General features: G+C 40.4%; 1 protein-coding gene across 1 annotated transcript; it reads right to left on the reverse strand.

Annotated features, from left to right (window-relative positions):
* Positions 1-443: 443 nt before the first annotated feature.
* bmal1b (basic helix-loop-helix ARNT like 1b) lies at positions 444-5,918 on the reverse strand. Its single transcript, XM_070962545.1, has 10 exons — positions 5,782-5,918; positions 4,354-4,511; positions 4,188-4,274; positions 3,027-3,115; positions 2,753-2,849; positions 2,544-2,684; positions 2,211-2,424; positions 1,942-2,048; positions 1,552-1,702; positions 444-567 (listed from the first exon to the last, which is right to left on the reverse strand). Exons 1-10 carry the CDS (start codon positions 5,916-5,918, stop codon positions 444-446), a joined length of 1,305 nt encoding a protein of 434 aa, XP_070818646.1.
* Positions 5,919-23,829: the final 17,911 nt, after the last annotated feature.

Genomic DNA, 23,829 nt, shown 5'->3' on the forward strand with positions numbered 1-23,829 from the left:
AAATTAATACAACTTTTATTTGAAGTACAGATTATATGCTTCATCTCTTCAATGCAGAAGCACAAACTAAAAACTGATTAAATAGCAAAACGTACACCAATACCCTCATCAGGCTCATCATAATTAAATTAACATCGGCGACAACTAAATGACCGCACAGGAAAACTTACAGAGAAAATGAAAGAGCTTTTAATATTTCTGTTTTTGAGTTTTTATCTGCCCTAAACTTTACTGAGTTTGTTTTCTTCTTTATCTCTTCCCCAAAGAAGAAAAAAAAACTTTGCCTGTGTCCTTCACACTTGGGTTTCCTTCTTCTGTGCTGCAGGTGTCTATGCAGATATCCTCCAATGATGGCAGACTTACAGGCAATAATCGCACCAGTGTCAAGTCTTGACCTCACTCAGCTTGTCCTGAAGCCTGAGGCCCAGAGTCCGCATCAGCCACTAAACCTCTTGTCCAGTCTCCAGTGCTTCAAAAGCATCCTGTTTGACCTGCGCTGATGTTGCCACCTCCTGTGTCGTTGAGTAGTCTTGTGTTTGTCTCTTTCCTTCTCTCTGGCCAGATTCTCTAGAACAGCAGACGCAGCAGATGAAACAGCCTCCTCAAGCACTATCTGGTCCTGTAAGTGCACACGTCCATCCTTTCACCAGGTGTAGGTAAACAAACAAGGTTAAATATGAAACCAGTCAATGTGCAGTATTTGATTTCTCATGTTTCATTTTCATGGACATTGCCATAGGCAAGGTGTGTTCAATTTTACTTTTTCCATGTCACTCTGACCCTGAATTCTCTGCAAGTAGTCAGTTGTGTGGAAAATGGTGCTATATATTATCTAGAGCCAGTGAATGGCAGACAAAATTATTTGCGATTTTTAGAGTCTTAAGCTTTTTACATTCTGAAAAACATCTGTCAATATTGCACCTGTTGTATTATCATTTAAAATTGTCAATGTCAGTCAGGTCCTCTTACCACCAGGCATTCCCGGCACAGTTTGGAGACCTGGCTTCCGTTCACCTGCAACAAGACGAGGCCGTGAGTAAGAGGCTGCATGTTATCTGCTGCTTCAGTGGTTGCGATTAAACACAAATATCTAATGGAAAGGGCTGTGTCATTGTCACCTATATAACAGTAACTTCAGATAACTGTATAACAGTGTATCCTGTCACAGCTTGAAATATTCACTGAACTGCTTCACCTGCAGTAGTCGCACAGTAACCTTGCAGACATCCTGCTTCTTGCAAATTAGCAAATGTTTGCATGCTAACATGCTAAACCAGCACTATCATCATGGTAAACATTATACCTGATAAACATCAATAAGAAACCATTGTCATAGTAAGCATGTTAGCATGCTAATGTTAGCATTAAGACTCTTAGTCTTGATAACTACAAGATCCTGAGCTATAAAATACCATAAAAAACATTACAACACATAAAATAATAAAACTATATCAAAGGTCTGAGTAGCAATATAATGCTTCATAAAAAAAGATACAGCAAATAAAGAAAGATACAAGTTGATATAAGATAGAAAAGGATAGATTTACTTACATAACAACAGTATTGGTAGAAACAATGTACTCCACCTCTTTCGTCCACGGGTTCATGAAACTGAACCAGCGGCTTCTTAGTGTGATGAATGAGCCACCTTTTATTTTCATCTTGTAGCAGTTCGTATTGATCTTCTCTCTGAGCTGCAGCACTAACAGCAGACAAAGGGGGACAAGGACAGGTAATGGATGAACTGTCCACAGGTAAGATGAACTGCAACACTGTTTTCACCTATTGCTCCTCTCTGCTACAGAAATGGCAGCAAAGCATTGTAATTCCACCAGAGCAGATCTGACTGCCAAACCTGAATCAGTGTAATCACTGTACATGCACAGCAGTTTTTATGCAGGAACAGTTTGTAGAAGTGTTTTCCCTTCTGTAAGGGGATACCTTGCCTGTGACACTTTGCTAAATGAGCAATATCATCTTCATGAATGTATTCATAAAATGAACTTCCCAGCAGCTCTTCAGGCAAATACGCCAAAATGACAGCGGCCCTTAAAAAAAAAAAGAGCATATTCACTTGGAAAGTTATCTTTTAATGCATTTTAGAGATATTAGGTTATTTACTGATCAAGCATTTACTATCTGAAACATTTTCATAAGAGTTTATTCAGCTGTATTGATGTGACACCAGACGTTGTGGTGAAAGGTCTCACCTTTGATCCACAAAGACAAACTTCCCATCAATATCATGACGTGAAACAAACTCCATGGGCTTGACTTTGATGTGATTCTGCACTGGCTGAGAAACAGTGTGGGGATACAACCGACCAACAGCCACCAGGCAGCTTGAGTTGCATCCATCATTGCCCAGCTCATTATTTTTTAAGTAACCAGTGCTGTGAACCGTGCAGAAGCCCTTATGATCTGCTGTGAATAAAGGAAAAGCATTCAGGTGTATTCTAAAATGATAAGTAATACTGATGTGCGAGCATCACACTGATTAAGCAGTAAAACATAATGTACTGGTTCAATAGACACCTGCCTACCATTTTTTTTCAAGTAGCTGAATGAAGAATCTCCATCTTCCGACTTTTGGTTGCATTTCATCCTGCAGAAAAATGAGCGTCTCACTCCAGAACAAGGTCTTAATGAACTTGGGTAGATATCTGTCTTCACTAAAGGACCACCTGGAAAAAAAAAGGTAACAGTGCGGATGGTAGCCTATAAATTACAGTGTCATTTTATTGAAAAATACTAATATCACCAGTGAAGTGCATACACAGCTGCTTCTTGACTTTGGCAATGTCTTTAGGATGCAGATAATCAAACAGACTTTGGCCAATCAGGTCATTCTGTGGACAAACGGATAAAATGCAGGAGGAAGAGTGAGGGCGCAAGATATGGCATTATTACCTTAGACCTATTGCACAGTTCAGTATCCTCAATAAGCCATTTGCTTTCAGAATCTACACTGTTTCATATGTCAATCAAAATTACAGAAATGTTGTACTTAGAAATACAGCACCTACCTGTGTATAGCTGAGAATTCTGTGCACTGATTCAGAAACAAACAATATATTCCCTCCATCACAGTCAACGACAAACAGAAAGCTGTCAGCTTCCTGTGGACAATAGAAGAGGTAAGACAGAGAACTGGACAGACCAGTGCCGCCAAGAGGGTTTTCACAGGGAGGAACACAGGTTGTAAGATCTAAAACTAACTTTGAAAACCATGAAGTCAGAGCTGACCTAAGGCAAAACAAAGTTCTATCGTCTTATTGGCGTCAGTGCCAGCAGAAACTTTTCCTCTGCAAATTTTTACACCTTCTCTTAAAACAGATGCCCCTGCATGGAAACCAAATCTTTGCATTGTGCTCCTCCGTCTGCCCCCTGGTTTTCTGGGTTTCTCTCTGTCAGTCAGATCTGGAACCCGTCCACAGTGCCCAGAGACGTCCTTAGACACCAGCTAACCTGCAGAACAGTCACATCCCAGCTGCTTAAATCTGTAATCTCATACTTTTGGTCAGGACCTCAAAACTCATCATCATAGCTGAGGGCTCTCTTTTATGTAAGCTTTGAACAAAACAGTGACTGGATGTTAAGCCAAATCAACAAGCTGAACGTTCTGTAGAACTGAGGGGAGCTGGAGGCGGGTGATTATTCTACGTGGGTTCATCACTATGAGCAAACCCTTTCTCATAAAGCATACCAATTACAGCAGCTTTAAGGTACAACTCGCGCTCCAGATGTAAAGAAAAATATTACCCATGCTCAGACAAGTCTGCTGGTCCCCCCTAACAAATAAACCTTTTTCCAGAAAGAGCTTCACGTCGTGACCCCCCCCCACGCACACACACGCAAACCACTCCACCAAACACCTCGGTCATGGTCCAGCGATGGCTCTAAATTTAACCATCAAATTACTCTGACCATAAAATACACATTACAAATAATCACTTAATTCTGTGGCTTCCATCGGTGGTTGCAGCCCTCGCTGACCTTACAGAATGTACCTTACAGACTTGCCACCTCAGTTTCTTATTTTAAATCACTCTTATCTGAAGGCTTTCTTGTAATTTTTGCTTTTAATTTTTAGCTTTATTTTTATTGTCTTATAATATTTGCTTTTTCTGTGAAAACTGCACTCTTAGCAATACACACATTTTTCATTTTCACGTACCGTAGTAGACCTACCCTCTGTATTAAGTGTTTTAGCTCCTCATCTGATAAGAACGCAGGTTTGTGATTAACTTCTGTATAACAGTTGGCAGCAGAACCTGCTTTTTAGAGACAAAATGTTAATCAGCTGTTTAAACATGAACCATCGTCAGTATTTAACTGCAAAAATCCTCTCACCTCGTAACGTCTTCATGTGCTGGACTGTCATCCGCAGGATTGAGAGTTTGTCCAGTTTGTTTGATTTCGTGGTGCATGTCAACACTAATGATGCCAGCTCATCTATGAAGCTGTTTATCTTGTCCCTGTATCTCTTCTGTATCAGACTGTGATTTATCCTGTAACACAAACAGTAAGGAGATCATCTCCACTCCTGCTGCTGTACTATCACGGCCCATGTCAAACTAAAGCAGCCTTGGTCACCCGGCAGTCTGATTGCAGCCTTGCTGGTCGTCTCAGTCCCTGCAGAAATAAGATGGTTTGAAGCATGTTTGCCCTTGCAAATGAGGCTGATATTAAGAGACAGTGTTTAGGCAGTCAGCTCAGCAGTAAAGCAGTATTTTAATTCACAGTCCATACTAAATGAAATGGAAAAAGCCTTGCTCTGAGTACAAAAAGTTAGCCTCTTAGTGTGTGTCCTCATACCAACCAGCCTTAGACATATAGTGTTTAAAAGAATTAAAATAAAACAAATAAAGTGGACATAGCAATCTGATGTTTAGCTAACATTTTAGGCAACAAAATGCTTTTGTTCTTTTCACCTTAAGGAAACTGTCAAGCCCTAAGAAAATCTCAGGCTAATCCATCAGTGAGAGGCAGGGAAACACACTGGACAGGAACTGTAGCACACTGCAGGGCTAACAGATAAACACATTCATGCCTGTGGGCAACTTCGAATAATTAATTCAGCTGATCTGAATGTCTTTTGACTATAGCTGTGACCTAAACCAGGACCACGTGCTGGAACAAGTTACATTTATTTATTTGCTGCACCAATCATGTAATTATTTGAAGATAATTATTCCATCAATCTAAAAAAAATTGTTTGTGAAAGTGTCATTCATTGTGGGGTTTTTAACCTCTTGCCTATGTTGACACGGTGGAAGGTGGACGGTGGAACATACTTTTTGCTATTGCTAATTTGTCACTCTAATGCTGAACTTTTGCCTATTTGAAGACTGTTTAACACAACCATGACCAAGGATCCGCTGGACCGGGTTTTGTCAATTCAGTGTGCCCTTTATTAAACATAGCTGCATGAATTTCATACCCGAATCCCCAGTCTGGTAGATTGCTTAGGTGAGACTGACCGCTGGCTTTATGCAGTTTCATTTTTAACAACATTTGCTTCAACTCTCCAGTGCACTCTAACTCTTCTCTGTTGCATTGCAGCTTTTTGTGTGTGGGAAGGAAAGCAGATCTAAAAAACACGCGTCACCTTGTCACCAGGTCGAGGATGTTAGGATGATATGAGGTGGATATTTAACTCTAAACAAAAAATAAATATTTATCCAAAAACAACTGGCATCTGGACTGTGTGGGCGAACAGAAAGGAAACGAAAGCATCACATTTGAGGGCAGTAAGAGTGTGTTTGTGGACTGACTTACGGGTGACCAGTGGAGTTTCCTTTCCTTTTCAGGGAGATGCTCTTGCTGGTTGTGCCGGTGGAGCTGCTGATCCGTCTGATTGATTGTGAGGACGTGAATGTCCTCGTCGCAGATGAAACCTCCATGCTTTCATCCATGTGGTCCATTTGGAGACGACTTCACGGAAATACTGTTCAGTCAGTCATCAGATCATCATGACGCTCAATGAGAAAACAACTGAGCACAAGGATGAAATTTAGATATCAAACTTAAGGCAGTGTTAGCAGCTTTAACAGCTGGTAGATACAGCGTATGAGGCCCAGAAGGTTTCATAGAGGCAGAGGCTCACCACTCATCTTCATTCACCTGCTTTATAGTCAGAACACACACCTGAATGAGCTGGCTAAGACTTGGATGTGATATATATAAGGGGCAACTGAATTTCAATCAAGATATGGTAAGACTCTTTAAGCTGGGCAGTCTTAACTTTGTAGATTGAATAACCATCACAAAAATGTTATTTAACAGGAAATCTATGTGTTTCAGTATCAGCCTTGCAGAAGACTTGATTCGCTTGATAATGACCTTTAATAAACCGGATCTGATGTAACTGTCCTGTGAAAGGATCCTTGTCGGTTACGTAAAAGGCCGTCCTCTATAGTCCAGGTAACAAGTTTGAGTCTACGACTGATTTGTCATGAGAAACTACTTTCTCCATCAAGGCTGCCTTTAAAAACTGCTTTATGAATGCATTTTCAGATTCATCAAAAATTCATTTCAAATTCATTCATCAAAAATAAGGAAATAGAGCAAAGTCAGCCTTAAAATAAAATAGCTGAGCCGAGTGAACAGATGGCAGGAGTAATCACACACACCTGTTTTCACATCACCAAAGTCAGTCATATGAGCTTTTTGGTGGCTCGGGGGATTAAAGCATCATTTTGTCCCTCCAGTTCCCAGCACAACATCTTCATATTACTAAACATCATAATCCCTCTTTTTTTCAGTCCCATTGTTATCAGCCTGGTTTTCAACTTTTACTTTTATGTAACAGAGCCTCTGGTTTCATCAGATCAAATGAATGCCTCTTTAAGATATGCTTCTTCTCTACAAAATGGAGTTACAACGCAACAAACTTTCATGGCACATAAAACTGATGGCTCCATTGGCATGCCATCAAAGCCCCACGGGAGCTGCTGTTGAATACTGTCACAGTAATTGTTCTTATATCTTTGTTAAAATGACAAAGTGCTCAGGTTTTGCTCTCCACTGCAGAAGCAGGTAACGTTTCTTCTTAGGACAATGAACAGAAGCCCCTCGGGAACATGTATAAGCTGTTTACAAGGAATGATGAGAGAAATCCTCTTTAGAAAACTCACATGACACATTGGCTCCTGATACGTTATATCATCATCTACTCCACACTCTAATGTTCAATTAATGTCAACCCAAAATGCCAAATATTTTTTAAATGTAGTTTGAAACAGAACTCTGGCACTCTCAGCTAGCAGATACTTCATAACAAGAATACATGATGTGTGTGATACATCGTTAAAACTGATAATTTGGGTCATACTTGTGTTCAGTGAATGTTCAGTGAATTTCCCTTGGGGATGAATAATATCTATCTATCTATCTATCTATCTATCTATCTATCTATCTATCTATCTATCTATCTATCTATCTATCTATCTATCTATCTATCTATCTATCTATCTATCTATCTATCTATCTATATTCAGTATGAACAGGGTGCAACACATGAAGCGGCTCCTGTCCTCTCAGTTTTTTCCTTAAACAGCTCCAACAGCTTAACATTATTCATAGAAGCAGAAAGAGTCCACAGGATAAATAGCCGCATTTCAGAATGGAGGCAGCCAGCCATGTGTATCATAAACGTGTGAGAGTAAAACAATAAGGCCTCTACCCTGGATTTAATTGACGAGGTTAACGGGGTTGATATACGTTTTATATCCACTGTCAGCAGACTCATCTCCTCTGCGCTTTGATAGAGACACGAGGCAGGGTTTACTCCAGCCGTATTGATTGATGAAAAACAAATGTTCCAGAAGAATGAGCAACCTCCCTCCACTTTCATCTGACTCGGGAAAATTACTTCATAAATGGCCCTTTGAAAAAAAAAAATCAATTTCAAAGGAAAAAAAATGGCCCTTTGATAAGAATCAGAGAGGCTAATGCTGCTAGAGCTCAGTTTAAGCAGCCACCGGATTATCTGACTATGTGATTATTGTTATTATTATTATTATTTGTAACACTAATTGTAGTAAAGCCATTAGCAGTGTGGTTTTTGTTTTGTTTTTCAGTTCTGTTACCGTGAGAAGAAAAAAGGAAGAAAAGGAAGAACAGATATTCAGCACCCTGATCATCGCAGTTACATAAGATGCTGAGATGAGAAATCCAAAGTCTTTCAAACACTGTTTAACAGTGTATCAGTACTGTTGTAAGACCTCATGAAAAGAGATGACCTCTTCGGCAGAGACTTTTGGGCCATCGCCGCCTCTCGCCACACGCTGGCAGTAGAGCACAACAAACAAATGGAAAACCTCCACTGACATTCAGGTTTAAAATGTGTCAATCAAACTGTTGTTGATGCGTTCACTAGAATCAAGTAGTGTTTGAATAGGTTGGAAAGGCATTAGAAGAATGAATGATTGGATGAGGTCTCATTCCAGAGAGACTGTGTCGCTTCTGCTATCTATGGTAACAATATATTTGAGGTGTTAACACCAGGCCTAACATACAGATAACAACAAATCAGGATTTAATGACATGTTCATTGTGTGATGCAAGCGAAAGAGCTCTAAGAATTCTGCCTGTTAAAAGGAAGTTTTCCCTCGCCGCTGTCGCCAAGTGCTTGCTCATGAGGGAATTGTTGGGTCTCTGTAGATAAAAGAGCTCGGCCTGTACCAGCTCTATATGGAAAGTGTCCTGAGACAACTTTTGTTGTGATTTGGCACTATACAAATAAAAAATAAATTAAGAATGTCCTCATCAGCTGACTGCACAGTTTTTATATTATATCCCATTAGAGACACTGTGAGTTTAAACCAATCCTGTGTTGTCATTGCTTATACTTACAGTAAGTCCACTACGAGTCTCTGTGTATTAGCAGATGTTGATGTCCTGTGTCCACTGTAAATGTCAGTGGCTCTCACTTGTCTCCGAGCAGAGACGCAGTTACAGTGTCAGTGTCAGACTTCAGCCAGTGTGGGGTCACTGAGTTTAATTCACACTGCTGGGTTTCCATCAGAAAACAACCTCTGTTACATTACATTACGTTTATCTGGCAGATGCTTTTGTCCAGACTCACAATAACTGCATGTGACCTTCAGCATAATACTGTAGATCCACTTCACATTTAGTACCTCAAACTCTGCCTCCTGTTTACTTTAGAAGATAACATTTGGATAAAGATAAATGGACATGAACATATAACATGGTTATATATATGTATCTGGTTTTAGACAGGGAGACCTCTAATTTCTAAGAGATGAGACATCAATCAGCCTTAAAATGGTCACAGCGTTGGTGCCATCAGCTGACGTCACACGCCAAATACATTTAATAACACGGGAAAATGCAGCACAGCTCAGTCAGCACAGACAAACAAAATGAAATGATGAGTTTATATTTCATGAAAAGCACAAAGAGTTATATCATCACAGTCAAGCAGCGGTATAAAAGGGGAATTTCAGCTACAAGATAAAAACATAAGGCTGTGAATACAAGCAGTCATTCAGAAATTAGTTATAAGACTAATTGTGTGGCCTTTTGGCTGTTATCCCCCTCTTTTAACAGCTGGGTGAGGACAGGCTGGGGTTTCTTCTAATTCAATATAATTCAGGCAGAGAGATGTGAACATGCAACATTACACCTTATTTTACTCCAACCATCTGCTCATTCTGTGGGATAAAGTGTCAGCATAACACGTATCGACATGTGACATCAAATCAAAAATGTGTGGCCTGTTTTTAATGCAGCACTTTCTGAAGCCTAAAATAAAAGCCTTCTTCTCTTTGGTTAAATCAATCATGTTGTTATTTATCGTCTTTCCCGCAAAAATTGCAGGGTAAACGCTCCGCTTTTGTTTGTTTTCATGTCACAGTTTAGATTTCATGATTATGTCCAGTTAAATCTGTTTGGATTTGGTCAGCAGAGCAAAGCAGAAGTGGAAATAAGAGAGACACAGATTCATATATATATATATATATATATATATATATATATATATATATATATATATATATATACACACACATTGTGAATAAAGTATCTATCTATCTATCTATCTATCTATCTATCTATCTATCTATCTATCTATCTATCTATCTATCTATCTATCTATCTATCTATCTATCTATCATGTCGGATATGTGTGTGTGTGTGTGTGTGTGTGTGTGTGTGTGTGTGTGTGTGTGTGTGTGTGTGTGTGTGTGTGTGTGTGTGTGTGTGTACGCGCGCATGTGTGTATCTGCAGACCTAGGCTCACAATGCAATATGCCACATGATATATGATGTATATCATTTGATAAGATGAGTTAAATGTATATTTGGGCATCATCAAGAGATTACAAGAAGCAGTTTGCAATCTTGCTCAAAAAAGAAAGAAAGACATAACAACGCAATGTGAAACCAGAGACAAGGCAACAGGTCAAGTGTCTAAGACAGACATGGTAATCTGAGACAGATTGTGCTAATGGGCAGATTTATGCCTGGTGACTGTACCATACCAGAACATCCATTAAATTAAAGCAAACTCTCTGTCCAGTCTTAGAAACACTGGTTGGTTGTTACCATGAACCCCAGTGCAACCACTCCATCTGTGTCAGTCAGTAGTGAGTTATGCAGATCATTTCTGACATATCTGAGGGCATGATGAGTTTGCAGTGTTTGGGTTTCGTGGAGGAAATTGGCTCAGAAAGACTTCCTCTAGCAACTGGTATCAGGCTAAACTCTGTTATTGTCTGGCCAAGACACGCTGCTGTAAATTGTGTGGCTATTGGATTAAAGAGACTGAATCACTTCCTTTATCTGATCAAAAACTAGTCAAAACACAATCTTATGACTATATGATTTTGTCCAAAGCTGAATGCTTGTGGTTTCCTCATGGTTTCTTTTTTATTATATGACTCAACACATTTTCTATATTCAGTTTGTATATGTATTTGTTATTGTATGGAGTTAGATCAGTCTCATAATTAATAAATGCACGCAGAAGGATTCACAAATGTATATTGGGATTTATATATAAATGTCTCTCAACACACAAATATTTTTCAGTGCACACACAAATATTTCTCATTCTATATAAATGTAAAAATAATCCACATATAAATTAATAAAGTTCACAAATGTATTTTTGATGCACACACAAACATAACTTGTTTTAAATATATATCACGGAAATCCACAAATATCTTTATCTAAAAACATTTGCAATTTTCATCTAAATCATATATGTATATTGTGACATTTATTCACGAACTGTCGAATCTGCATTTGCGAACCGCTCTCCATTTGTGAACTTCGCTGCATTTGTGTGTGAATGTTTTTGAGACTCCCCTGCCGTCTCTCGATCCACAAATGCATTTTTTTTTTTTAACAGGGAAGTATCTGTAGCCAATCAGATGTCGCCCTCTTTTCAGCCAATCACAAGAACGTGCCCCACATGGGGGTGGGATGTACTTTTCAGCCAATCATATGAACGCGTCCGCATAGCACTATAAGTGCCTGCCACAGCCAAGGACAGGCTGTCGTTGACCATGAACATGGCGTCCGGCAGTGGTAATGCGGAAAGTATAAATGAAACATTATACAGGTTTACTTAGTTTTCCTAAGTTGTGAGGTTTCCTCATAGTTAGAAAATTGTATGAAATATATAGTTACGTGGTTTAAGTGTGTATCTAGTTTCATGAGCTAGCGAGCTATCATAGCATTAGCTAGCAGCGTATGCTAGCGGGCTATGCTAGCGTTCCCGCATGCTAAAAAGGTCAAGTTAACATCTTGCAATTAAATTGAAATTATAGTAAATATAATGACTGTTTGACAGGGTCTGTCAGGCAGCAGCCCGGACATTTGTCCAGCTGTTGGCCTGGCCTTGGCATGCATGATTAAGTATGTTTTAGTTATGAGTACTTGGAACATTATAGATGTGACATCATGGCTAGCTAACAAGTAAGCTATACAATGCTTACAGACAACCAAGGATCATTAATTGCCTAACATCAGCCATTATATGATCCAAGTAACATTAGACCAGTATTACCCAAATTATTTTTCTGGGGATCCACCTTTTAAAAATGGCAAATCATTGTGAAGAGTTTCCCAATAGCCTGTATCTATAAATGATGAGATAGCCAAAATGAATGTTGTTCATCATTTTTACCATGATTCATTTGTTGGTTTTATGCAAATGGTATTGAAAACATATACACTCGTTAAGTGCTTTATGAGACAAACATGATAAGAATACATGAATTTAGGCGGAAATAAGACAGACTGTTGTTATTTTTATTTCCTTGCACCAGTAAAACTATACACACAAAAATACGATATAGGTTAGAGGTGAACATTGAACAAAACAGGGTTGGCATCTCACAAAGGGTTAAATAGCTCGCTAGCTCATAAAACTAGATACACACTTAGACCACGTAACTATATATTTCATACAATTTTCTAACTATGAGGAAACCTCACAACTTAGGTAAACTAAGTAAACCTGTATAATGTTTCATTTACACTTTCCGCATTACCACTGCCGGACGCCATGTTCATGGTCAACGACGGCCTGTCCTTGGCTGTGGCAGGCTTTTATAGTGCTGTGCGGACGCGTTCATATGATTGGCTGAAAAGTACATCCCACCCCCATGTGGGGCACGTTCTTGTGATTGACTGAAAAGAGGGCGACATCTGATTGGCTACAGATACTTCCCTGTTAAAAAAAAAATGCATTTGTGGATCGAGAGACGGCAGGGGAGTCTCAAAAACATTCACACACAAATGCAGCGAAGTTCACAAATGGAGAGCGGTTCGCAAATGCAGATTCGACAGTTCGTGAATAAATGTCACAATATACATATATGATTTAGATGAAAATTGCAAATGTTTTTAGATAAAGATATTTGTGGATTTCCGTGATATATATTTAAAACAAGTTATGTTTGTGTGTGCATCAAAAATACATTTGTGAACTTTATTAATTTATATGTGGATTATTTTTACATTTATATAGAATGAGAAATATTTGTGTGTGCACTGAAAAATATTTGTGTGTTGAGAGACATTTATATATAAATCCCAATATACATTTGTGAATCCTTCTGCGTGCATTTATTAATTATGAGACTGATCTAACTCCATAGTTATGATGTGTTCCTTGAATGTAATGTGTTTAAAACATACTGAAATTGTACTCTGTAAACAAGTGTCCTCTCTCCCTTGGAATTTTAATAAAAAAGTTTTTTATTTCCTTGTCACTGTAATCTCCCTCCTGCTTTTCATTGCGCACTGGTTGTCGTTCTTCAAAGGAGTGAAACAGCGCCCCTCTAGAGCGTAACGGCTGGTCAATGTCAGTGGGTTCGTGTGGTGACAGACGGTATTGCGTGCGTACGTTTAGTCGCGTGAGTCAGTCGCGTGAATCCAGGTGAAACTGATTAAACAATAGTGATCAAACAGTAGTGGTCACTGTCAGGACGCTGTGAATGTACAGGGAAATGATAATGTGAGGTGAATTGTCGCACTTTGGCCACTCGGGAAGTGATTTTTTTTTTTTGAGTTAGCCACACGATATAAAGTTAGCCTAATTGAAAGAAGCTTGCTCGTTTCACAGTGTTGCTAATGGCGCTGCTTCCGTTTTGAAACACTAGTTGGCTAACAAAGATGGCGGCAGGAGATGAGGCCATTACACCAACAAGTGTCCGCCATTAATATAACAGGATATGGATCAGTTTATCCATGAAAAAAGGGAAAGCGGCCTTGACAACAAATAAGGTGAGTCAGACAACGACACCCTCTGTATGTCTGTCTCCGTGTGTGTGAGGATTAACTCATTGCTTTGTGCGTGGTGATGTCATGTCGGATATGTTCTGTACTGTGCCCTGTTGGTCTTTCACTGAGGGTGCTGTGCTGTTGCGGATGTCTGCGTGTACACAGTAAAATTGACAGAGCTTTAAACTTGAAGGTATTGGATGTTCCCTGAGGGGTTTGTGAACCTGTCTGCTGGTCGTTTGAGAGAATTTATTCATCCTTGTTTTGTCTTCAAGCTCTGCTGTGTGTGACCTTGCAGGATGTTTTTTTATTTTGAATGTCATGCACATGTGAGAGCGTATGAGTATTTGGTCCATGCATTGATTTTAACATCTCTGTTTGTGGCTGTTTATAGTATTCAGGTCTAAGCTGTACCTTGTAGTTGGCCTGCTGTATATATTTGTTTATGGAGATGAAAAGATTCATATATTTATGCTGTTTTGATAACTGATGAATGGTTTCATTGTTCAAGCAGAAAATGCCAAACATTGCTGGAGCTCAAGGGCTATGAGGATTTGCTGCTATTCTTTGACATAGACTAGTTAACTCAGCATTTTGGTTGGATGAACAATGTGAAGACGCCAGCTTGAGTTCTGAGGAGTTATCATGGCCAATTCCCACCGTTTTATTGACAATAATGTGCAGGAGCATCAGTGATACAGAATTATTTTTGCATGCTGTAAGAGGATCATTTAATATTTCTCTTTATTCTCCTTCAGAGTACTGTTCAACTCCCACAGAGGTCCAGGTGACTGTTTCCACAACAACACTCTTTTTCACCTCGAAATCAGCTCCACCTTTTATTCCATCAGGGAAGTTTGCACTTGAATGTCAAGAGTGCTCTCCTGCCAGCTCGTATTGATCTGGCAGAGATTCTTTATTCTTATTCGCAGACTGAGTAGATGTTTCTTTCTGAAGGGGCAGCGTTTCTTCACTTTTTGCCCTTGGACCATTTGAAGCTTTATTGTGGTTTTCTTTTTTATGTTTCAAAAGTGACCCCACAAGGGCACAGTTATGTCTTTTTTTCACATTCAAACAAAGAATAAGGAGCAAGGAGGGAAAGAAGGATATTAGCTGCTGCTCTGTATTCACAGCTGTATTTTGGCTGTCGACACAGAGATTTAACCTGAGAGCGAGTCGAGGCCTCACTTCAAAGTGCGGACATACGATCTTGATGATACGGCTTTGGTTAGCATAATTTCTGGAGTTATTTGCTGACTGACCTGAAAGTTGAAAGCCAAATGGTTGTATGAGTGTGGGCCTGTAGCTGCTGTGGCTGCTAAGAGCAAGTAGACTTATTTTTGTGGGTCCAATTTTCTCCTGTTTTTAAATCGTATCCAACAGCAGACAAAGATTTTCCATGTTGTCTGTTAATGGGACTCTTCATTCAGTCCTCGGTAGATTTAATATGGTGTAAAAATCAGCCAAAACAATTAAGGACTGTTGTCTCCAGAAAAACAAAAGGGTTTATCTTTCGGAGATTAGGACTTGTTGAACAATGAGGAGTTTGGAAAACGACACACGTATCAGTCCTTGTGAGGTCTGAAGAGCTGAGCAGTCAGCGTGTTGTTGGAAACGTGACCTGTCGAGGTCAGATATCGCCACCGAGCACCAAGCTGTGTCTGGTCTGTTTGAGACAAAGTGAAAGCACCAACGAGCCAACCAGTGCCCAGATTTGTCAGACAGACTTGAAGTCTTACATGTCTTCAGCTCCGTCTTCATCAGCCAAATGATCCAGGAGGAGCACAGCTCCATGGTGATGAGGTTAGGCAAAGTGTACATGTGTTTATTACACTCAGGACTAATGGGCAGGAGGCCTCCAGCCTCCCAGACATGAACATTTTAGATTTGACCTCGCTGCTGTTAAAGAGCTTTCAGGCTGCCTCTCCAGAGATGGAGAGTGTTTCTGTGTGACTGAACGTTGTCATGTGCTCCTGTTCACTGTTTGTAAATGCTAATCAGCGTGTCTGTTATTCAGGGCCAGATCATCTGTAGAGCACCACCAATCTCAGCATGATTATATCCCCCGTACTGCTTTGCTGAGGCAGTGATCACAAAACCAATGCCAAAAAGCTCAAGAAGAAAGCTTCAGTCCATTACTATGCAACTCAGAGGAAGACTTACCGTTTTACCATCAGTGTAAGAGCGTTTAAATTTAAATTCAGTGTAATTATTTTTTAAGCTGTAGTTTTACTTCAACACTATGATAGTTACTGTTATTTTTTAATTTAAACCTGAACTTGTAATTTTGCAAATGGAGCAGCTAGATCACATATACAGAGTCCCTGTGTCTCCACTCAGTTAATGACCATTATCTTCATTTAGAGATGTAGAGTGTGAGTGTGAGAGGCAGTTTATGATGTATTTAGTTTAAATGTATGTCCTGCATTTCTCTTGGAACAAACTTGCTAAGATGGAGTTTTTTTTTTTATTTGATTTGTCAGCTGAAAGTGTCTGACAAAGGAGGGTCGCTGCTCATCAATGATTTTACTGATCACCATGGTCATAACGTTGCTCCATAATGATCTTTGTCGGATTACAATACCAGGATGGCTGTATCTGATGTCAGATCAGTACCTGTGTGAAGTGTATAGAGTGTAAGCTATGAAGATGCTTTTGTCAGGTGAGTAAAAAAATAGAGTTTAAACAGACCTGTGCTTTTATTGAGCACAAAGGTTTAGTACACTACATTACTGCTACAATATCTAAACATTATTGAAATGATTGAGCACATAGTTTAATGACTCACCTGTGGATTACCTGAATGCACTTCAGCCGCTGTGTCTGTTGTTAACTTCACTGCTGTGAAAAGCTCTGTGACGTGTATCACAGGGCTTTTTGCAGGGACTTTTTCAGTCATTGCATTAACATCTTTAGGACTGTGTGTAATGTTTCTGTTGCATCCTCGTTAGCAGAGACTGATTTTTTTGTTTCCCATTCAGCAACTCTTGCCCAAAGATATTTCAAGGTCTTTCTGTGATTTGTATCGGCAACCAGAATAACAGTGTGTGCGACAGAAGTTTCAATGTTAAATCTACCTCGGATGCTTCTGTCTTAATGTTTGAATACAGCCTCTCACTGCATAGGTGCAACCTGCCACATCCTTGTTGTTTTGCTCCTGTTTCAGTCTCCACTGTGCACAGTGTGTGTGTTTCAGCAGGAGAAATGGTATGACCCACAAAGCCCTGCAACACAATCCATTCCCATTGTAAGTGAAACCAAACTTTCCCATTAGGTGATAAGCAGAGGGGTTACAGCAATTGTTCTGGAGAAAAGGTCTTGTGATTTTTGCCTAGAGCAGAAAGCATTCACTTTTATGGACAGGAAGATAATTCAGTGAATTTCAGAAACACCCAGACGTCTTCATGAGTTAACTGTAACTGATACACCAAGCACACCCATGAACTCCTCTGTTATGCACGATAAGAGAAGGTCTGTGTGTCTTTGAGGAGATAACTGAGCCGACATGCAGAGCTCTCTTTTCTTCACTTATGGGTGTGGCACGCTTTGCCACAGACTACCTGTAGCTGTGGTGTAATGTGGTACATATTCCGCTAAACCCTGAAAGACTTCAATTAAAAATGAACACAGTGCCACCAAGAGACGGCAGGCAAGGAGCCATGGAGAGCCAACTGCGACGAGTTTGGCCAAGAGGGAGCGTAACGAGAGCAATATCCCAAAACCAGACTTGTCTGCCTTTGCAGGATCTTTTGAGCTGCTTAATATTAAGAAGAAGAAGAAGAAGAAATCCTTTATTAGTCACAATTTTTCATACACGACATGCAGGGTTAGGGGGGAAACTGCACACACGGCATGCAGTTTTTGTGAAATTCTTTCTCTGCTTTTGACCCATCCTGGTCGTCCTTCCTCCGTGGCAGACCAGGAGCGGTGGGCTGCCAGCCGACCGGTGCCCGGGGACCAGTCCCTCTTGTCACTATTGGTCAGGTGGTGATCTTCTTGCATGTTTTTAGGGGGGTATTTTTATGGAGGATACCCCAGGTGAGCATGGGGAGAACATGCAAACTCCACACCGTTTAATAGTTTTTTATTAGTCATGCTGGCTGCATGGCTCCAGTGATCCCAGTATTAGTCAGGTGGTTAGCGGGTTAGTGGGTTGGTGGGTCAGTCCACGACACGGCCCCTTCAGGAAGAATCTGACTTTGTTCATCCCCTGACCAACGGTTTGGCATTTTAGATTTAGAGTGAAATGTCTCAGTGTCCATGATAATGATTAGGCCCTGATATTTGTTCTCCTGAACTGTGATAGCTTCGGGGATGCAGCATGTTAGCATTGTGACTTTAACCAAGTTAGCATGTTAAAGTTAGCAATTAGCTTAAAAGCACCATTGTCCCTGATTGCACAATTCTCTTCATTAAAGTAAGGATGGTTCACAGGGTACTTAGCACTAATGCACATGTGTACACATTTTGCCTAAGAGTTCAAAAATTGTCCTAAAAATGTTAAAAGGTCCGTATTCCTTGTGTTTAATGTTTACAAGCCTAAATCTCTTGTCATAACACACTCACTGAGGTCATAGACTGTGATGAACACCACTGCAGAGGCATGCCGAGGGTGAATTTGTTTCAGTAAAATGTCAGTGTCAGGTGAGATGTGAGTGAACATGTATGTCTTGATGGAAATGACAGGAAAGATATGGAGCAGTAAACACAAAATGCTAAAAATATGGCACTCTTGAGTGAAGACTTTTTGTTACAGTACCTTTTTTTACAGACCATGTTGTTTTTGTTGATAATATGAAAAGTTTTGAGAACAAAACACACCTCTTGATCATAATTTGCTGTTTTGCAACAGGAACACAGTTTTGTTGTTTGACTCGCCTTTTGTCAAAACTGGATCCCTTGGTTCCAAACAGGCACGCGAACAATGGAGAAAACCTGTAACCGAGACGTCTAGACATCTTTTGACCTGCAAATCACCAAAGAAATGCCCCAATGGACTCCCTGGATTGTGTCGGGTAGTTTTCTGCTGTGAAAAGCCGAAATGTCCGCTTTTAATACTTTTTGAGTAATTGGGGTGGCGGCAAATCAGCTCCAGACTCTCTTAAAAAATTAGACTTTTGTTAGTTGTTTTTGTTGTTGAGTTAGAGCAAACTTTTGTCTGACAGCATCTTAATTATTTGTCCCCTCTTGTAAATTTGTCAAATGTAATCAATAAAATTAATCTTTTCTTTGTATCAGAAATATTGTCAGTTTGACCCAGTGTGTTTCCATACCAGCGTGTAGGCTACTCTGTGACTAGATGAGTTATATGACTTCTTAACAGCAGAAGAGCTGCACAGATACGTGCACACGCACAGTTTTTTACTGTATATCATTTTCCTCCTGCATTTAAACCTCAGATCTGAACACAATGCACTTCACATTAATCTGACTATTGATCATCACAGCTCTGGTTATCAGGGCAGAGCAGATACACTATGTTAAATATGAGGGTTTTATGTGAACTTTCAACTTTTAAGGCTGCCTCACATGTGTCAGGCACAAAAATGCCTCTAATATGAAACATGTCCACACTTCAACCACATCAAACTGCTGAGTGGAAGCAAAATCACCTCTTCCAATTAGTTACAGCAAAGTTATTTTTCCTGCTGTCAAAGGAAATTCTTTACATGTCAAGAAAAGAAATGAACTTCCTTTAATGGCACAACCTGCCAGCATTCCCTAATCCCTGGAATGTGTCACTTTGTGCTCCTGGGGGCCTTTGTTCGGCCTCAGAGAGTGATCTGCCATGAAGTCACTAATGAAGGTATTGACTCGAGAGCCAAGACTTCAATACCGGCGCTGAGGTGTGAGCCACTCAGAGAGCACTTGGCCTGCTGCTAGCAGACCAGGGCCGCCACTGTGCGCTCATTAGGCCTCATTGTGCCAGTGGCAGGTGTGTTAATCCTGTAAGGCTGGGCGCTGACCCTGGGACCTTGCCTGTGGGATACTGTGCAACCTCTTTCCAAGCATCTCAAGGCCTGTCGCCTCCTGTAGGAATGGACGTAACCCAGATCTGTCACCAACAGGCTCATTACCCTCCTATAACCTTCTTCAGAAGAGCTAAATCACAACGAGCTGAGTGACAAAGTGTGGGACAGTCTTTGTTTACCAGACGTCGTAAAGCCACGTCATAACTGCAATCTGAACACACCATGCAAGATCATTCATGAAGGATCGATTCATCCCACAGGTTGTGCCTGAAACATCTGCCTTGTGCACTTGTAACATGTTTCAAACAAGTTGGGACAGGAACAAACAAAGACTGGGAAAGTCGCAGAATGCTCCAAAAACACCTGTTTGGAACATTCCACAGGTAAACAGCGTCCCAGCTTTTGGGGAATAACATTAAATAGTTCACCCAATAATAACAACCATAATAATAATAATATTGAAGAATAAAGAGCTCTAGCGTCGGTTTCAGCAGATCCAAGAACTGAAAAAAAGTGGATCGGTGCATCTAGGACTGCAAATGATATGATTCATTTGTCGACGGGAGGCGGGGTACACCCTGGACCGGTCGCCACATATACAGATATACAACCATTCACACTCACACCGAGGGGCAATTTTACAATTTTCATTTTTTTAATTTTACAATTTTACACCAATTAACCTGTGGGAGGAAGTCGGAGTGCCCGGAGAGAACCCACGCATGCACGGGAAGAACATGCAAACTTCACACAGAAAGGCCTGACCCGGGAATCAAACCGGCGACCTTCTTGCTGTGAGGCACGCACACTACCTGCTGCGCCACCGTGCAGCCTGCCAGTTTACTGTCATAGAGGAGTAAAGAAACCAGAAAATTATCACATTTAAGAGGCTGGACTCAGAGAGTTTTGACTTTTTTCTTAAAAAAATTACTCAAGTTGATTAATCAATTATCAAAATAGTTTGCGATTAATAGTTGATTACTAATCAATTCACCATTGCAGCTGTAGTACGCATATGGTAGAGGTAGCCAAATCCATTCATCTAACAATTTTTTTTATATAAAGTTTTCCCATTCACTCTGTAGCAACTATTTAGGTAGCAGGTTTGTCTAAACGCCAATCAGCATGACACAGTAACAGCATAAAGTCAGTGATTTGTGCTTCAAACACAAATAGGTAATAGATAGGATCAGATTTTTTTTTTTTAAAGCAATAAAAAGAAAAGTATTTTCTTTCAACCACAAATGGAAAACTGTTTCATTTTCCATTTAATTTCGAGTACAATTTAAGTCTCATAGAGCAACATACAGGATTCACAAGGATGGAATGGAAAAAATGGCATCTGCTGTCAAGTGCAACCCTAGTTTTATGGATCTGTTTTAAAAGAAATAAACTACTCAAATACAAAATACTCCCACAAAGTATTATGTTATAGAACTTGATGTTTTAGTTTCTCTGTAGGCTGTAACATGATTGTTGTTCTTCTGCATTAAAACACAGCTTTACATCTGGTTGCATTAAGAAATTCAGAGGTTCAGATCGATGCTGACCAGTGATCCAGGTCTCTTGCTTTAACTGTGACCTGCTGCTAAGTAGAGATGCACCGATCCGCTTTTTTCACCACCGATACCAATATCTAAGGTTTAATAATCAGCCGATACCAATCTGGAAAAACAGCGCTGAATTACCTAAAAAAAAATGGTATGTCTCATTGTGTGGAAACGACTGGGATCATTCTTTTGTGCATCAGACTTGACTTAAACATTTCTTTCCTGTTTTTTTAAAAAAACAAACACATATAAATGTGCTAGTTATTGTTTATTTATTTAATAATAATTAATTATTTATTTAATAACTATGCACCAGTACAACAATCTTAAACCAATAGCTTCTCTAGCTTAGTCAAACAACATGTAAAAAAAATATATAACAAGTGTAACTGGTTCAGTCAATTAGGAATATAAAAGGAATATAAAGTGTGCAACAATCTGTCTTCCACTTGCAACGGCATCACTCACAGCACTGTGATAGAAGTCCATCGTTGACAACCAGCTGCATTGTATGTGCAATGCAGCCTAAACCACGCACTCTCATGCTGTCCATCGCCTTTCTCATGTTGCTGGCGTTGTCCCTCAGAATCACGTGGACTTTACTCAACGTACATCAAACACTTCCTTCAGGGTAGCTGCAATCGCGTCACTGGTGTGTGACCCACGGAAGTTTGTAGCATTGAGCATTGCACTGTGTGGCATGTAACTCTCATCCAGCCAGCGTGCAGTTAAACTTAAAAGTGACATGGAACATCCTCTCTGTGATTTTTGTTGCCTACACACGAATAGGTTTAAAATTTTCACCTCTTTCCTTCATCTCCTTCAAAGTAAGCTGCGTCATACCGCCTCCTTTTTATTCATTCAGTTCAATGAACTCAGTGTGCTCCCTGGCGTGAAATCTTTGTAGGTGCTTGATTAAGTTGGTCGTGTTATAACTTGACGTTTTACCACAGCCCCTCGGAACATTTAATGCGCAGGTATTGCAAGTAGCCGTCGAGTTTGTAGGCTGAGATATTTTGAAAAAGTTCCAGACAGCCGATCCTTTCGCTCGCTCTATTTTGAAAACAATGCGGTCCACATCATGTGCACTTCAGTACTGCGTGCTGCTTGCGCATGACGCCACTCACAGCACCTATAGCATAGCATTAGACTGAATATGTCGGCCCCTATGTATCAGTTCCAGTGTTACCGATACACAATCTAGAATTTTCTTCAATATCGGGACCGATACCGATACCAATATCGGATCGGCGCATCCCTACTGCTAAGTTAACTCATTTGAGGTATTTACAAGACATGCAGCACTCAGGTTATTATTGATGTATCAGCATTTATGCAAACACACCACCTGCTGACATGTGAAAGTCTCCTCTGAGGAGGATATTCTTCAGATGTCATTTCCTCATTACAACAGAGCTGATGTATGGAACGAGTCTCACTGCCCTTTATGGTGTTAACTCGGGTGACATAATGATTTAGTGGCCGTGCAGAGACCTCAGCTCCCACCACACCGCCGCTCTGTCCATGAAGAGCCGGAGTTAGGGACTCTTGCTGCTTAAAGTGTGCTTTCTTTATCGACTCCCACTCCCCTACTGCTCACCCTCATGACCCCACCGGCAGAGAGAGTCAGATGGCAGCGATGCTTCAGTAACTTTACCCTCTGATAAGATGACCTGTGAACCCTGCGATGACCCCAGAACAAAGACTGTGACATCTTCTTTGTTGGGGCCTGCCGTGTTTTTGTTAGCATGCACAGAAATATGAGTCGTGCATGTTTATGTACATGCCAGGAAGTTGTAATAAAAGACAGATTCTTGGATATCTACTTGCATGACAATGGAGACAAAGAGGCTATCAGACAGGCTGCTGGAAGCTCTGACTGCATACCAGAGAGAGAAATGTTCAAACTTATGACTGACATTCCTCCAAACCCTATGTCTCTTTTAATCAGGCCAGCTCAGCAAAAGAGCTTAAGAGAAGGGCACTTCAGATTCCAAGTGGCTCCAGAGTTCTGGGGACACTTGACATAATCAAAACTTGACATTTACAAAACCCCCCCATTCAGCGATGTGGGAAACACTCCACACAGGCTTCACCTCTGAAACAAAAGATGAGGAATGTGCCCGTGTTTCCCTCTGAGAATACTGCACGTAGTATTACATTCATGCTCGTCGCATGTGAGATAAAGAGGTCAGGCTAATTTATGTTCTTCTGTGTAACAAAGTGGCGAATGAAAAGAGAGCTGCATGAGAGAGTGGAGCACAGAGGAGGGAGCTGCTGTGAGCGTCGAGAGGCAGGAAGGCTGCATTCACAGGGCCTGTAATACAGTACTTCCCCTTGTTTGACGATGATGCCGTCCTAAATTCAAAGAACAAAGACACTTAAGGTGACTTGTACATGTGTCTGCGTGTGTGTTTTTGTGTGTGAATTCGGTTGTAGCATCGAGTTGCATTGGTTGAAGTCGTGGTTGGAGGCTGCAGGATGCGTTGTGTGAGGGACTTTGTTTACATGCATGAAATATTACATTTTTTGCCCTTTTC

The sequence above is a fragment of the Chaetodon trifascialis genome, chromosome 1, assembly GCF_039877785.1.
Source record: "Chaetodon trifascialis isolate fChaTrf1 chromosome 1, fChaTrf1.hap1, whole genome shotgun sequence".
In the NCBI taxonomy this organism is placed as follows: Eukaryota; Metazoa; Chordata; class Actinopteri; order Chaetodontiformes; family Chaetodontidae; genus Chaetodon; species Chaetodon trifascialis.

Coding starts and splice junctions, on each gene's coding strand:
- bmal1b (XM_070962545.1), bottom strand. CDS start 5,918: ATGGATGAAAGCATGGAGGTTTCATCTGCGACGAGGACATTCACGTCC. Junction 3,116..4,187: donor ACACTTAATACAGAGGGTAG/GTCTACTACGGT, acceptor GTCCACAGGAAG/CTGACAGCTTTCTGTTTGTC. Junction 2,850..3,026: donor GAATTCTCAGCTATACACAG/GTAGGTGCTGTA, acceptor GTTTGTCCACAG/AATGACCTGATTGGCCAAAG.